We start from the raw sequence: 13,795 nt of genomic DNA, 5'->3' as shown, positions 1-13,795 counted from the left end.
GCTCCGATTGGACCCCTAGCCTGGGAACCTCCATATGCCGCGGGAGCGGCCCAAAGAAATAGCAAAAAAAAAAAAAAAGAGCAGCTAACGCAATCTCGAGCTGAGATAATACACGTCCAGAGAAAACCTAGAACAAAGGAGGTGCTAAGCTTACCCGTGTGCTTGGTGCAGACCGTCCTGCGGTCTGTGTTCAGGCTGGGGACTCCTCTCTAAGTGAGGTCCCAGACAAACCTGGAGAGAGCTGGGCCAGAAACGGCCAAGATGGTACAGACACTGGAATACACATCATCTGAGCAAAGGTCAGAGACCAAGGGAGTCTTTCCTTTGAGAGAGAGAAGAACCGTTTGCAGTTCCTTTTTTTTTTTCCTTTCTTTCTTTTTTTGTTTTTTTTTTAAGGGCTGCACCCGCGGCACATGGAGATTCCCAGGCTAGGGGGTGAGTCGGAGCTGTAGTCGCTGGCCTATACCACAGCCACGCCAGATCCAAGCCACACCTGCAACCGACACTGCAGCCACAGCAACGCCGGACCCTTAACACGCAGAGCAGGGCCAGGGATTGAAGCCTTGAACCCACATCCTCATGGATACTAGTCGGGTTCGTTGCCACAACAGGAACTCCTGTCCTAAATGATTTTCCAGTAAATACTAACATTTAACCTTGACCATCATCACTATTTCCCTGATGGGGAACTTGGAGACACCCAAGTGAGGTAGACGGCACCAAAGACAGATGGCCAGAGAGTGACGTGGACGGGATTCAGATCCAGAGCCCGTGCTCTTACCCACCGTGCAACAGATTCTAAATATCCACTTATAACGGGGTATGTTTGAAGGTTCACAGGTTTAAATGCTTTAAGTTGCAGTCGAGCGTGTGCCCCGTGTGAAAAAAGGTTGCCCGCACACCCACATCCACTGCAATCCAGAGCTCAGAGGGTAACACTGTGACTCTGCCTGTTGCCTGTTGTTCCGCCCAATCTTCATATTTCGAGTCAAACCCTAAAAATGAGGAACAGATGAGGCAGCTATGCTGGGAGCCACGGTGATCAAAAGGAAGCTGTCTTGACCTGATCACGTCTAAGGGGGAGAAAAGGCAGCCTCTTTTGGCTTTAAACACACTCGATTCATTCAGATTTTTATCCCAGGGATATTGACCAAAAAAGACAAATAACAAAATTGTAAAAAAAAAAAAAAAAGATTCATCTGGATAAAATTCACCCAGGAAAAGAAAGAGGGAAATCCTACTCCTAGAACAGCAAAACTCACCACACCCTGTTTTATGATGACTCAACAATGACCCAAGATAAAAGCTTTATTAACTGTGGAAACATTACTTAAACTTACCTGTAATTGGCATCTCCCTCAAAATAATCTAATGGGGAGCCCTCGACAGTTGTACTAGAAAGGAATGCTGAAGTTTAAGCTTAAACTATTTTTTAAAAAGGGGTTTTTGAGGTGTAATTCATACAAAAATACATTGTATATCTGGTCCAAGAGTTATATGACCAGCAAGCAGCAGAAAATTTATGTTTGCCTTTAATCACAGATGCCACAGAACAAAAGTTTCCATTACAGGGTTTCACTCTAGAATAACAGCACTCAAGCAACTTTCAATTACGAGACTTCTTACTTTTCATAAAGCAGAAAGCACATGTTTGAGATTTCACTGGAAGCTGGAACAGCAGTTCCTGAAAACCTCATAAAAGGAAGGACTGATTTAGTCCTAGGATCTCGGCAGGATACCTGAAAGTTCAATTTTGTCTCTGAACAAAAGCACAAAAGCAGCCCAGAGGCTCTGCGTAGGATGAAGGGGAGTTGGGGGCACTTCCCAGGCTGATCTAAAAAAAGCCGAATCATTTTTTTAAAAAAAGGTCCTTAGAAACCACCATCACAGAAAGGCAACAACAGAAGAGAAGCTCTGACTCTCCCGTCTTCCTGGCAACAGCAAATGTTTTAAGCAGTTAAACGACCTCTATCTTCTATCAGGGGCTTATTCATATCTAAAGGGAAGCCCCTCGAAAAGCTATTTGTTGAAAAGAGAAGTTTCAGCTCCCTCCTTCTCCTGGAGAAAGTCTGATGTGAACTCTTTTTTAGGACTGCACCCTCGGCACATGGAAGTTCCCAGGCTCGGGCTGATTCGGAGCTGCAGCTGCCAGCCTACACCACATCAAGGCCAGACCAAAGCCACGTCTGCAGCCTACACCACAGCTCATGGCAATGCTGGATCCGGGTGTGAACAGATCCAATTTCTTGAACAGAAAGGACCAAGTTGAATTTAAGAGATTTGAGCTGAGTCCTTTCATTCAACACCGTGACCCTGATCTGCAAATCTTTGCTTCAGTTCTCCAACTCAAATATACTCTGAAAAACTAAGGCGCTTACTATCAACTCATTACTAATTGCTAGAAGATGCAATAAACATGCAGTTTGAGTTCCTTGGAATAAAGATGCTAGAGAAATACAAACTATTTAGGAAATATAAAAGCATGGAATGGAGTTCCCTTGGTGGCACAGGAGGCTAAGGACCTGGAATCATCACTGCTATGGCTTGGGTTGCAGCTATGGCGTGGGTTTGATCCCTGGCCCAGGAACTTCTTGTGACGCAGGAACCGCCAGGGGGTTGGGGGGGAGCATGGAATGATAAGTTTGCAGACTGGAGACTTTTTTTTTTTTTTTTATGGCCACACTTGCAGCACATGGATGGATTCCAAGCCGCAGCTGCAGCAACGCCAGATCCCCTAACCCACTGCACCAGGCCAGGTATCAAACCCACAGCTTCACGGGAACCTGAGCTGCTGTGGTTGAGTTGCTTTTTAGGGCTGCGCCTGATGCATATGAAAGTACCCAGGCTGGGGGTTGAATCGGAGCTACAGGTGTCAACCTATGCCACTGCCATAGCAGCGCTGAATAGGAGCTGTGTCTGTGACCTATACCATAGCTCGAGGCTACGCCAGATCCCTTAACCCACTGAATGAGATCAGGGATCGAGCCTGCATTGTCAAGGATTCTACTCGGGCTCGCTTCTGCTGAGCTGCAACAGGAATTCCCTCTGGGAGACAATTTCAATGGGCTAAGATGTTCAACAATTCAGAAGTGGAGAGGCCAGTCTTTTCCTATCTTTGAGCACAGAATTACAAGGCAACGGAGTTACACGTTCACTTGCTCAGGGAAGGGCTCTTGAAAGCACTCATTACGAAATAAAAAACAGGAGTTCCCATTGTGGCACAGCAGAAATGAATCCGACTAGTATCCATGAGGATGTGTTCGATCCCCGGCATCGCTCAGTGGGCTGGGGATCAGGCGTTGCTGTGAGCTGTCATGTAAGTCTCAGACGCGGCTCGTATCCCGAGTTGCTGTGGCTGCGGTGTAGGCCGGCAGCTAAAGCTCTGATTCGACCCCTAGCCTGGGAACTTCCATATGCCATGGATGCAGCCACCCCCCCCCCCGCAAAAAAAATTAAAAACACTCACATCCCATGGACATATACACTTACTCAATTCAATTAGGGCCCAATTCTAATATTAAATGCTCCAATCCAGCTAAATACCAGCGAAAGGTGCACATTCCAACTCACATGCTGTGGAACCTACCTTCTTCTCAAGTTATCAATCTAAAAGCCACACACCTGCTTTCTGCAACCATATTCGCCAGTTCTCAGCAGCAAACAAGGATCATCTTCCCCCTCCCTTCGGTTGGCTTCTGTCCTCAAGGAGCTTACAGTCAAATGAAAAAGACCAAAAAAATATACAGAGATAGTAAATCAATCTATCCTTCTATCTATCTACCACAGAAGGCCAAGTGCTAGGACATGTACTATAGATGCTCACAAAAGCATCCTATCTAGAAAGGAAATTGACAGGAAATGTCTCAGAGCAGGGAAACCGGGACTGATTTTAGAAAAGTCCAAACTCAGCCAGGTGGGAGGAGAGCACACTGCCCAGGTGGGAGATGAGGCAGCGGAATGGTCAGGGACCATGGTGTAGCGTTTGGACTTGACCTCAGAGGCTCTGCGGGATGACGGAAGACGTCTTAAGCAGGCGAATGACAAGATCAAAGTTGTGTTTTTCAACTCGTCATCCCATTCGGGAAAAGGTCCAGAGCTGTGCTGCTCAAGGGGAGGTTCTGCAGCCCAGGGCGTATTGTCGGTCCTCTGTTACTGGTCCACAGAGCAGCAAGCACAGAAATGGAGAGCGAGCACCTAGAATCACTGGCAGCAGTGCAACATTCCAGCAGCACATCCAAGCTTGTGCTCAATGGGCTCGTCTTGTTGAACAGGACAGAAACCAGTCACCTCGGTGTGGGGGTTGGTTGTGGTTCAAGCTGTACAGGACTCAGGTATAATAGGGCCACATGGGGGTGTGTGACGGATTGGAAATGAACAAAACAAAAGGAAACTGATCCTTGACTACAGAGAGTTTGAGAAGCTCTTGTGTGGGAATCAGGGGTCAGCGCTGGAAGCAGAGAGCCCACAGAGAAGGCTGCTGGTACGCAGGGGTCCGGATGAAACGTGAACTCAGGCAGTGATGGTAGAAGTGGCGAGAAGGGGTCACAGGTGAGGGTTATCAATCAACAAGACGTGGTGCCTTTTTTTTTTTTTTTTTGCTGTGTCCATAACGTGGAAGGTCACAGGCCAGGGACAGAACCTGGGCCACAGCAACCATCCAAGATGCTGCAATGACAACCGCAGATCCTAAACCCACTGCGCCGCAAGAGAACTCCTCAGTCCCCTTCGGATGTGAGCGGAGGAAGAGAATCGAGGCTGACTCCGGAGACGGAAGAGCTCTTAGTCCCTCCCGAAATAACAGCAAGATGGAAAAGCAACAGCAGGCAAGAGCTTCGTGAAAGTCAGGATCAGCCAAAGAATTCCGAATTCAGAGACATTTTCGTTGAGTGCCTCAGAATAAGCATAATGGTAAATTAATGAAATACAGAAACCTAAGCACCCTGGTGGTTAACACTGAGCACCGCCGGGAATTCAGAATGTGAAGAAAGAGCACATCCTAGACCAAGCCTCCTCCCCCTTACAGACAATCATGCCCTAAGGAGCCCGGACTAGTTCCGAATGGGGCAAGCTGGAGCCCTGGAGCCCCAGGTCCCAGTGGAAAATAAAGAACACACACACACACACACCCCGACTGAGGCACCCGTTCATCCCCCACTCCAGCTACATGCAACACAAAGCCCTCTTTCTCCAATTTGCGCAGATATTAAAACAAGGCCTCAAACCACAAGGAACAGGGATTAAAAAAAAAAAAAAAGAGGGGGGTGGGGGGAGAAAACGGGTAAATGAAATCAGTGACCCTAACCTCAAAACCCACCGCTTTCCTCTGTGCTCTGGTTCCCATTCCAACCCACTCTATCAGAAGGCAAAGCCATCAGGAAGCGCTGAGGACGGCCCGGCCGCCGGCCTGCGCCGCTAACTGGAAAACAAGCAGAAGGCCCGCAAACCGCCACCGGTCTGGACAAACCTACCCGACGACATTCCACAGCCGGGAAGGGAGGCGGCTCCGAGGTAGGGGGCGAGGTGTCTGTCTACCGCTCCCGGGACGGGCACCTCCAGCCCTCACGCGGCCCAGAGTGCAGTGGCCGGGATCAGAGGCAGACACGCCTAAGGGCTGAGCAAAACCACCCCAAAAAGATCACCTAAGAACGTACTGAATCCCCCCTCTCGGGAAGGGTGCCCCCTCATCCGAAAGCTGTTACCCTTTATTGTGCCCAGGCTTCCCAGAACCGCTGCCTCAAGTTGCACTGGCAAATATCAGCACCATCAGTCCTCCAGGGGTCGGTGTTTGTTATAGTCCTTTGCTTTTGTTTCATTTTTCTAGCTCTTTCTCCCCGATTATAATCTCTTCTAGGGCAAGCCTTTCAAGTCCTCCATCACACCCCCTTGTATGCTTGTAAAAGTCATTTGTTTGAAATGTTACCAAAGACACCTAACAGGTTTGCAATTCTGTCATGTGATATATTCCAAAGGCTCCCTCAATAAAATGCATTACTAAAGTTCATGATTATTTATGAACAAATAATACGAGCACTTACTGAGCACATACTATATACCAGGCCTGGGTAGACTATCTTGTATAGTCTTCACAACAATCCTGTGAGGCAGGGGCTGTTATCGCCATTTTATAGAGGAAGAACCTGAGGCACAGAGAGGTAGGGTAACTTGCACAAGGTCACACAGCTCCTACACGGCAGAGCCAGGTTCTAAACTCAGGCAAGTGGACAAGCGTCTGGATTTTCAGCCACAACACTAGACGGCTTCATTATACAGAGAGGAAAAATGAGATTAAAAAACATATTACAAATCATGAAACTAGGAAACCTCTCAAGGAAAATTGCTCATGTTACTCTAATCAGATTGTTGTCTTTTAGGAGGCGGATCCAAGTCCTGGAAACACAGGCAATAGAGGGAGCCTGTCTTGGCCCAGGCTCCTTATGCAGAAGACATATGTGGTCTGTCAGCGTTGCAGAAATCACTCTCTTAGTGGCTAGGGTATTTGGATTTGCAAGAGGAAGAACTGGGAGAGAGCGCGCTGTAAGACTCTTAGGGTTGATACCAAATCTCGCCCCATCCAAAGAGCCAAAGGGAGGCAAGGCAATTCTAGGCCAAGCCTCTGATTCAGTCTGAACCAGCAACCCACCCAGGGTAATAGAGAAAGCTATCACTTCCCCTGGCTGGAGGGGGGGGGGGGGCCAGAAATGCTAGACCAGAGGCCCTGACTCTGCTGCTCTCCTGCTCTGACCTTCTCATCCGCTTTCGGTCAGGCAGGAAGTTCTGGGACCAAGCCATAGGCCACCAAACCTGTCCAGAACAAGACTGGTGGAACTGCGTCCTTTGATGTCAGGGCACACATGCTGACCAAATGTTCTCCATCAGGCATCGGGCCCAGGCAAAGCTGTGTCCCGGGGCGCTAAGACCAAAACCCATGTTTTCCTCTGTGACGGTGGAGCAGATCCCAGAGGTCAGTTCTCCATTTGGACAACCAAGTAGCCCATACGAGTCTGAAAGGATAGATCAGGAGTTCCCTTGAGTTAAGGACCTGGCGTTGTCCCTGTAGCGGCTGGGGTCACTGCCGTGGCTCGGGTTGGATCCCTGGGAACGTCCACATGCTGTAGGGCTGTGGAAAGTGACGTCATGTCTTTTCTGTCAAAGGAAATCTTGGGGACTCCATTTGGCTCTGGTTTCGGCTGAAACGCCCTGCGACCCCCTTCCACTCCCTTCCTCTTTCCCTCTTCTCCCAGCAACAATTTCTTTCGATTAGCCGACCAGGAAGAAGGTGTGCCCTGGCCCGACCCATGGGAAGGGGAGAGGTACATCACCTGCCTTGGGGATAAATGGGGGAGGGTCCTTTGTTCGGCGCGTGCTTTTTGGAGGACCCGCCCTTCTGCAGAAGTAAAGAGCCTTGTCGAGATGTCTCCCTGCCCACGGGTCGCACTTTCCCACACGGATGGCCTGAGCCAGAGTTATCTTAATTTCCAACAGGCGCGGCCAAAAATAAATAAGTAATAAATTAAAAAATAAAAGGATAGATCAAATCCCAAAAGTCCAAATCTTCACCACTTTCCAACTATTCATCACACTCTTCTCTCTAGAAATCTGAAAAATGCTTACCAACAAAACAAAAAAACAAACCTACTCATTAAAACAAATCTAACTGCCTTTACTTCAGGATTACATGTTTCCCGACAAAACTGCTCTTACAAAAGCACTCAAAGTTCTATTATCATCTAATTACAATTTCTATACAGCTATTTATGTGTGTGCTTGGAAACCAAAAAATGAAGTTTCAATTACCTTTGCATCTACCCCCAATGCAAGCAGGAACAGGACAACTTTCCATAAAGAATTTTTTTTTTTTTTTTAAGATGCTGGGCTCCTGTTATCTGGTGTTTTCTCACAGTTCCAATCAAGGTGAGAGGAGCCAGGTGAAAAATGCAATTCTGACATGTACGGTCGTCCCCAGACTGTCTTACTATACAAAGGGGAAATCAATAAAAGACAAAAAAGAAATACCACACGGCATTTTCTTTGCCCACCAGAGTTTTCCAATTTTCTTTAGAGAAATGCCAGCCAGTAAGTAATGAGAACCATATCCCTTTGTTACCCCAGTGGGAAGTGTACGCATGGCTTTAAGAACAAATGTTAATGAGAACTTTAAAAATTACTAATCTGGAACTCTGGTTTCCCTTCAGTGTAAAAACAAAATTCTCTCCTTTAATGCGATGGTCCATATTGAAACAATATGGACAGAGCCCATCAGCAAGAAGGGTTCACCCCTTCAGCGCTCTGAACTTGGGGTGTCCTGAAGTTTTCACCGTTCTGATAGAATTGGCATCACAAGCTCACAGATTTCTAAGCACCCCAATTTTCAAACAAGAGAGACAGAAAACTCAGAGTTACAGAAAAAGAAACGGTTCTTCATCTCTTTGGTTTCAAGGGAGAAAATAATTTCTTTCAAAGTGAGTCTAGCTTTTGTAATTGCTAAGAGTATGTTTCCCATGAGAAACAGCTGGAGTGTTTGTTTGTTTGAACCTGGTATTATCACCATGAATCTAGGGTCAGATCTGGAGTCACCTATTCATGAACATCCAGCAGCAGAAACCACCTCCTCGAACACTGGATGGAGAAGAAAGTCAACTAGAGAATGTGAGTCAGAAAAACTCTGAGCAAAAACCAAATTTTTAAGATGCTCGCCCACCATGGCTTGCTTGGGCACGTGCCAGCTATCTGTACTGTACTTTCAAATGAGGGGCTGCCTGCCGTCATCCAGACTCTCATCCTGGTGGAATGAGCAGGGCCAGGCTAGGGCCAGAGACCACTTTTTTTTTTCTTTTCTTTTTTCCCATGCAAAGGGGCCGACCAGAGCACAGAGAACCAGGCATGGCCTGTGTCCTATCAAATATTCTCCTTTTTCAAGAAGCAGCTTGAAGCATTTGCAAAACATCTCAATTGGCTCCATGTTTTTAACTACCCAGCAAATTTATCTCCTCCACCTGTGGGGGGAAAACACAATAGGCCTCAGGTCTGCAACGTTTTACCATCATTGTGTATGTGCGAAAGTTAGAAATCATTTGCCCTGCCCCATGAGGACACTGTTTTACAGAGACTTGGGTGGCCAATAGAAACTGGCTATAACCATGAAAATATTTCTTGATAAATCACTTTCTGAACATGACTCCTCCCCCAAAGGAGCATAACCACCATCCCGGAAAACAAAGAATGTCCACATTTCAAGGTAAAAAAGGACTGGCCATTCCTCTTCACAAGCACATAAATATAGGCAACATCACCTCAAAAGCGGTTAAGATGCCAAGTTTTGTCTCTGCGTGGTTAGTGAGCCCATGTTTTTCCCCGTGTTAAATTTACAAACTCTTATTTGTTAAACTGTATTTCATACTTTAAATACCAAGTCTGTACCTTACTCTGCGTCCATGGACGATTTACTCCAGACATAGGGGGTCACCGCCTAAGTCTTTTGCTCTAAAGCTACATCGTGCCTCTCAACAAGATTCTGTACACATTAAAGAAACACATGGCGTGCCCTGACCATCCCGGGAGGACCTTTAGGTTTACCCCCCTGAACAGCCCATCTCCTGAACACTCCACAAACTCAGATTCTCCTCAGGAAAGGAAGGGGCTGGAGTCACACATTGCATCAGGCATACTAATTAAGCAAAAGCGCTCCAAAACTTCTCTGTTTCGATTCATGGCAAAATTTCTTGAATTCGTTTTATTAAAACAGACATCTTCATCCAACAGACACCACTCAAAACTCCAAGCTAATTTCAGCAGCGGGGGGTGGGGGAAGGAGGGATAAGTTGACAGCGAAGTATATACATTCCCCCCAATCCTCGTGTTTCTGGTCAATCTGCACCTATGGGATCAGTTCAGCATTTAAACCGATGCCAAGACAATAGTGGCCCACCAACCAAGCAACGAAGAGCTGCCAGGACCGCTCTGGTCCTGCGCCCGGGAGGCATCTGGGGAGGACGGCTGGACAGCCAGACAATGAAAGGCTCTCCCGTGGCCACTAGTTCAGCCCGGCGCGGGCTCGGGGTCGGGAGGGGGAGTGGGGGGGTGGGGAGAGGGGGGTATGGAGGGAGGGAGAAGGGGACACGAGCGAGCTCCGTTCTAAGCCCAAAGCCACGGTCAGCAGCCAACCTCCCCAGGGCGCCGGGCGGCCTGGCCTCGGCCTCTGGGTCGGGGTCCCGAGCTACAGGGAAGGAGCCCCAGGGAAGCAGATTTCTCTGGGAAATAGAGGAAACTTCCTGGTTCGGGCATTATGGGTAGGGGGCTAGCGCCCTCCCTCCACGCCCCCCCCACGCCCCCCCCCCGGGCCAGGTATCCTCGGGGAGTCTAGCGCCCAGGGAAGGAACCGGCCCCCCCCCGTGCTTCTGCCCGGGAATGGGGGTCACCGAGTCAAGACCCCCGAGCGCAGCCACCCCCTACACGAGGTTCTCAACATGTGGGGACGAGGGGTTTCAAACTTACACCGCAGGCACGGCCTGGCACACGCGCCGAGGAGTTGCCACTCGGGAACCCCAAGCCGGCGGGGTCCGGGGACGGGGGGCGGGCAGAGGAAGGGGACGCTGAGGGGCAGGAGGGGAAGCGCGTGCAGCGACGCAGGAGGAGGAGAGGGGACTCGGACGGAGGCAAAGACCCGGCTCTGGGGAAGGAGCGAGCTGCGCCCCCACGCCGGGGGCGCAGACGAGGCCGGCGCCGCTCACCTTCCTGTGTTTCTCCTTGTAGGGCAGCGCCAGCCACGGCATGTCCCGCACGAAGTCCTGCCACTGCCGCTGGTCCTGGTCGGAGGACACGAAGACGATCTCCAGGCGGCGCCGCGGCTCGGGCTCTGCCGCCGCTCCGGCACCGGGCCCCGGCCCGGCCCCGGCCCCCGACCCGGCGGCCGCGTCCCCCCGCAGGCGGCTGTAGAAGGCAGCCAGGCTGGCGCTAAGCTGCGCGCAGGGGGCGCTCAGGCTGCAGCCGAAGTAGAGCCCGAGCAGCGAGATGCCGCGGGCGCCCAGCGAGTGCACGTCCACCTCCTCGCCGCCGCCGGTCACCAGCTTCTCGCCCAGCAGCTCCTCCAGGAAGCCCGACATCCTGGCCCACCGCAGCCCGGGCACGCGGGCACCCGGGCGGGTAGGCGGCAGCGACCCGGGTCCCTCAGTCCGCTCGGCGGGCGGAGGCGGCAGCGGCGGCGCGGGCGCAGGAGAGAGTTGAGTCCCGCCCACGACACGCCCTCCGCCACGCCCACACCACGCCCCCTTTGCAGCCTTGCTCGGGGCCTCCGCACGGGCTGTGGCCGAGGGCGCTGGGGGCGCGGGCTACCACCGCGTGGCCGAAGGGCTCTGGATGCTGCCTGGCTAGACAGCAGACCCGAGACGCTCAAGTCCGTCGGGAATGCCCCGAACCTAAGCGAAGAAGGGAGAAGCGGCCCTGCTTGGTCTCGCCTCGCCCTGCATTTCCTCTCCGCTCCCAAATTCCAAATTCTCTCCGGATTTTAGAGATTCCTACAGTCCCCCTCCCCGAGTTCTCTGCCCCATCCCAGTTTCCTCCCCTTCCTCCTCTCTCCCCCTACACACGGGCTAACCCTCTGGCCATTTCGTACCCCACTGATCTCACAAGGCTTGTAAGACTTACCACCTTCACCACACAATCATAACTTTATCAGGCTAGGTCTTGCTCCGGGCACTTATTTCTCGAGTGTATGTTTTGTGTTCTCTACTGTAAGAGGACTGGAGGGCTCCCCCTCTTATTATTTTTGGTGTGGTTTCTGATCTAGTGCTAGGCAAACGGGAGGGAACCCATAAGTACTTGTAAAGTTGATCGCAAGTCGCCTTGTGGGATTTCAGTCCCCAGGTTGCCACTGCCACTCGTCACCATTGAATGGCTCTCTCTCTTCTATCTCCATAAATATAGGCAACAGATGCGGTGCGGCAGCACTAAATCAATGCTGGCTGCGCTCCTGAACCGGTTCCAGAGCTTCTATCAAGTCTGTTGATAGTTGAGAAAATTTCTAGGGATTTTTTTTTTTTTTTCCTTTGCCAGCTGCCAAGATGCTACCCTATGCTCACAGAGAACCTGGATTAAACAGGAGATCTGTGGCAGGGCTTCCTGCCTCACACACACACACGAAAAATAAAAATATATAACATGCCCACCAGCAACCTAGCAACAGTGTGTCAGCTTGGCTACTAAACAACCTAGTGAAAGGAAAAGATACCCCTCTCACCCCCTCCACCAGCCCTTTACAAGTTATTTTTTGGGCATCTATCGCCATCTAGTGAAAAGAGTGCAAGAGAAAAAGAAACTGGAAGCCAAGCAGAGGATTTTTGTTATTTTACAGTGGCTTTCCACACACACGCAAACACACACACGAATCATAGCCTGCTTTACAAGAGTTCATTTAAACCTCAGACTATAACCGCAAGCTTTTGGCAAAAACATAAGTTTTCATGCCTAAGGGTCTCAATTTTTCTGGGTTGGAACAAGCTATTGTACTGGTTTTGAGCTCAGTGAACTGTTACCATGTAAACTGGTGAACGAGGTGGAGGCGGACCCCAGGAGTGGACAGTCAATCTCTTAAGATAATATCCACCCTGAGTGGCCACCTAACCCGGCTGCTCATTCACAAGCAGGTTGAGGATTGCTTTCTATCACAAAGGCCAATTCCAAGTTCACTCTTAGGGTCGTGCCAAAATTCTGGGCAACAGCAGAGACAGCATTATTATCAGACACATGGAGAGCATCACTTTGTAGTGAAAACCTGTAAAAGCTATTAACACAGCTGACCTTAAGTTACGAGGTATCTTTTAAAAGACTGGAAATGAGTTAAAGTGCTTTATTTTCTCATCCAAACCGTATCTGAAATACCCATGGGTGGGTTCCATTAGGCCGCATCCAGAGCATGCAAGACAGATTCCTGCACCCTGACACTTTTCAAACAAACACTGAAGACAAGTGAAAGGGCTGTGACCATCCTCTGGGAGCCGGAGGACAACGTATTTGGCGTGGAGGGAGGTGAGGTGGGGATTGGGGTGACTGCAAATGTGGGGAAATAGTGAAGTCATTATTAGAGTACTTAACTTTGGTGTACTAAGTGCAAGTCTGTATAAAGAGGTGGTTTGTTCAGCATTTTCCTTTTATTATTTTACAGGAAAGCACTTTCCACTGGAGTGTGTCCAGACCAGCATCTGGCACCTGGGAAAGTGAGAGTTTGAACATACCGCACATGAAATATAAATAAAATTTAGAGAATTGTTGGTGCAGCAAGCCTTGGTTAGATGCCAAATATCGCAGCTGCCTTTTAAAGGAGTGTGGAAAGAGGGAATTTGCAATGGAAAAGGATTCCAAAATTGTCATTCTTTTTCTTTTTTTTTTTTTTTTTGGCTGCTCCCACAGCATGTGGAAGTTCTCAGGCCAGGGATCAAACCTGTGCCACAGTAGTGACCTGAACTGCTGCTATGACAATGCCAGATCCTTAGCCTGCTGTGCCACAAGGGAACTCCCCCAGATCATAATTCCAGTGGGTGTTTGTTACAAGAAGAAACCTGAGAAGACTCACTTGGCTTTCTGTAAAGACTAGCCACATCCTTTGGCTTATAGGAAGCACTCTCTCTGCATATGTGGTTCAAGAGACCCACTTAAAAAGTATATCCCTACTGGTATTTAGGTAGTTATTTTACATGAATTGACTTGCTGTTCTGCAAATTATTATTGTTTTAAAATATGTGTTAAGGGAAGTTCCCTTATGGTGCAGAGAGTTAAGGATCCAGCATTTTCATTGCAGCAGCTT

General features: G+C 49.3%; 1 protein-coding gene across 1 annotated transcript in view; it reads right to left on the bottom strand.

Moving 5' to 3' along the window:
• Nucleotides 1-11,205, bottom strand: part of NXN (nucleoredoxin) — a 161,983-nt gene extending 150,778 nt beyond the window's left edge. The window contains exon 1 of the mRNA XM_047759160.1: nucleotides 10,728-11,205. Coding sequence (XP_047615116.1) covers nucleotides 10,728-11,099 — 372 coding nt within the window. The 5' untranslated portion in view covers nucleotides 11,100-11,205. The remainder of the gene's footprint in view (nucleotides 1-10,727) is intronic.
• Nucleotides 11,206-13,795: the final 2,590 nt, after the last annotated feature.

The sequence above is a fragment of the Phacochoerus africanus genome, chromosome 14 (assembly GCF_016906955.1).
Source record: "Phacochoerus africanus isolate WHEZ1 chromosome 14, ROS_Pafr_v1, whole genome shotgun sequence".
NCBI lineage: Eukaryota > Metazoa > Chordata > Mammalia > Artiodactyla > Suidae > Phacochoerus > Phacochoerus africanus.
Note: the sequence above shows the minus strand (reverse complement) of the source record. Positions and strands in the feature narration are given on the sequence as shown.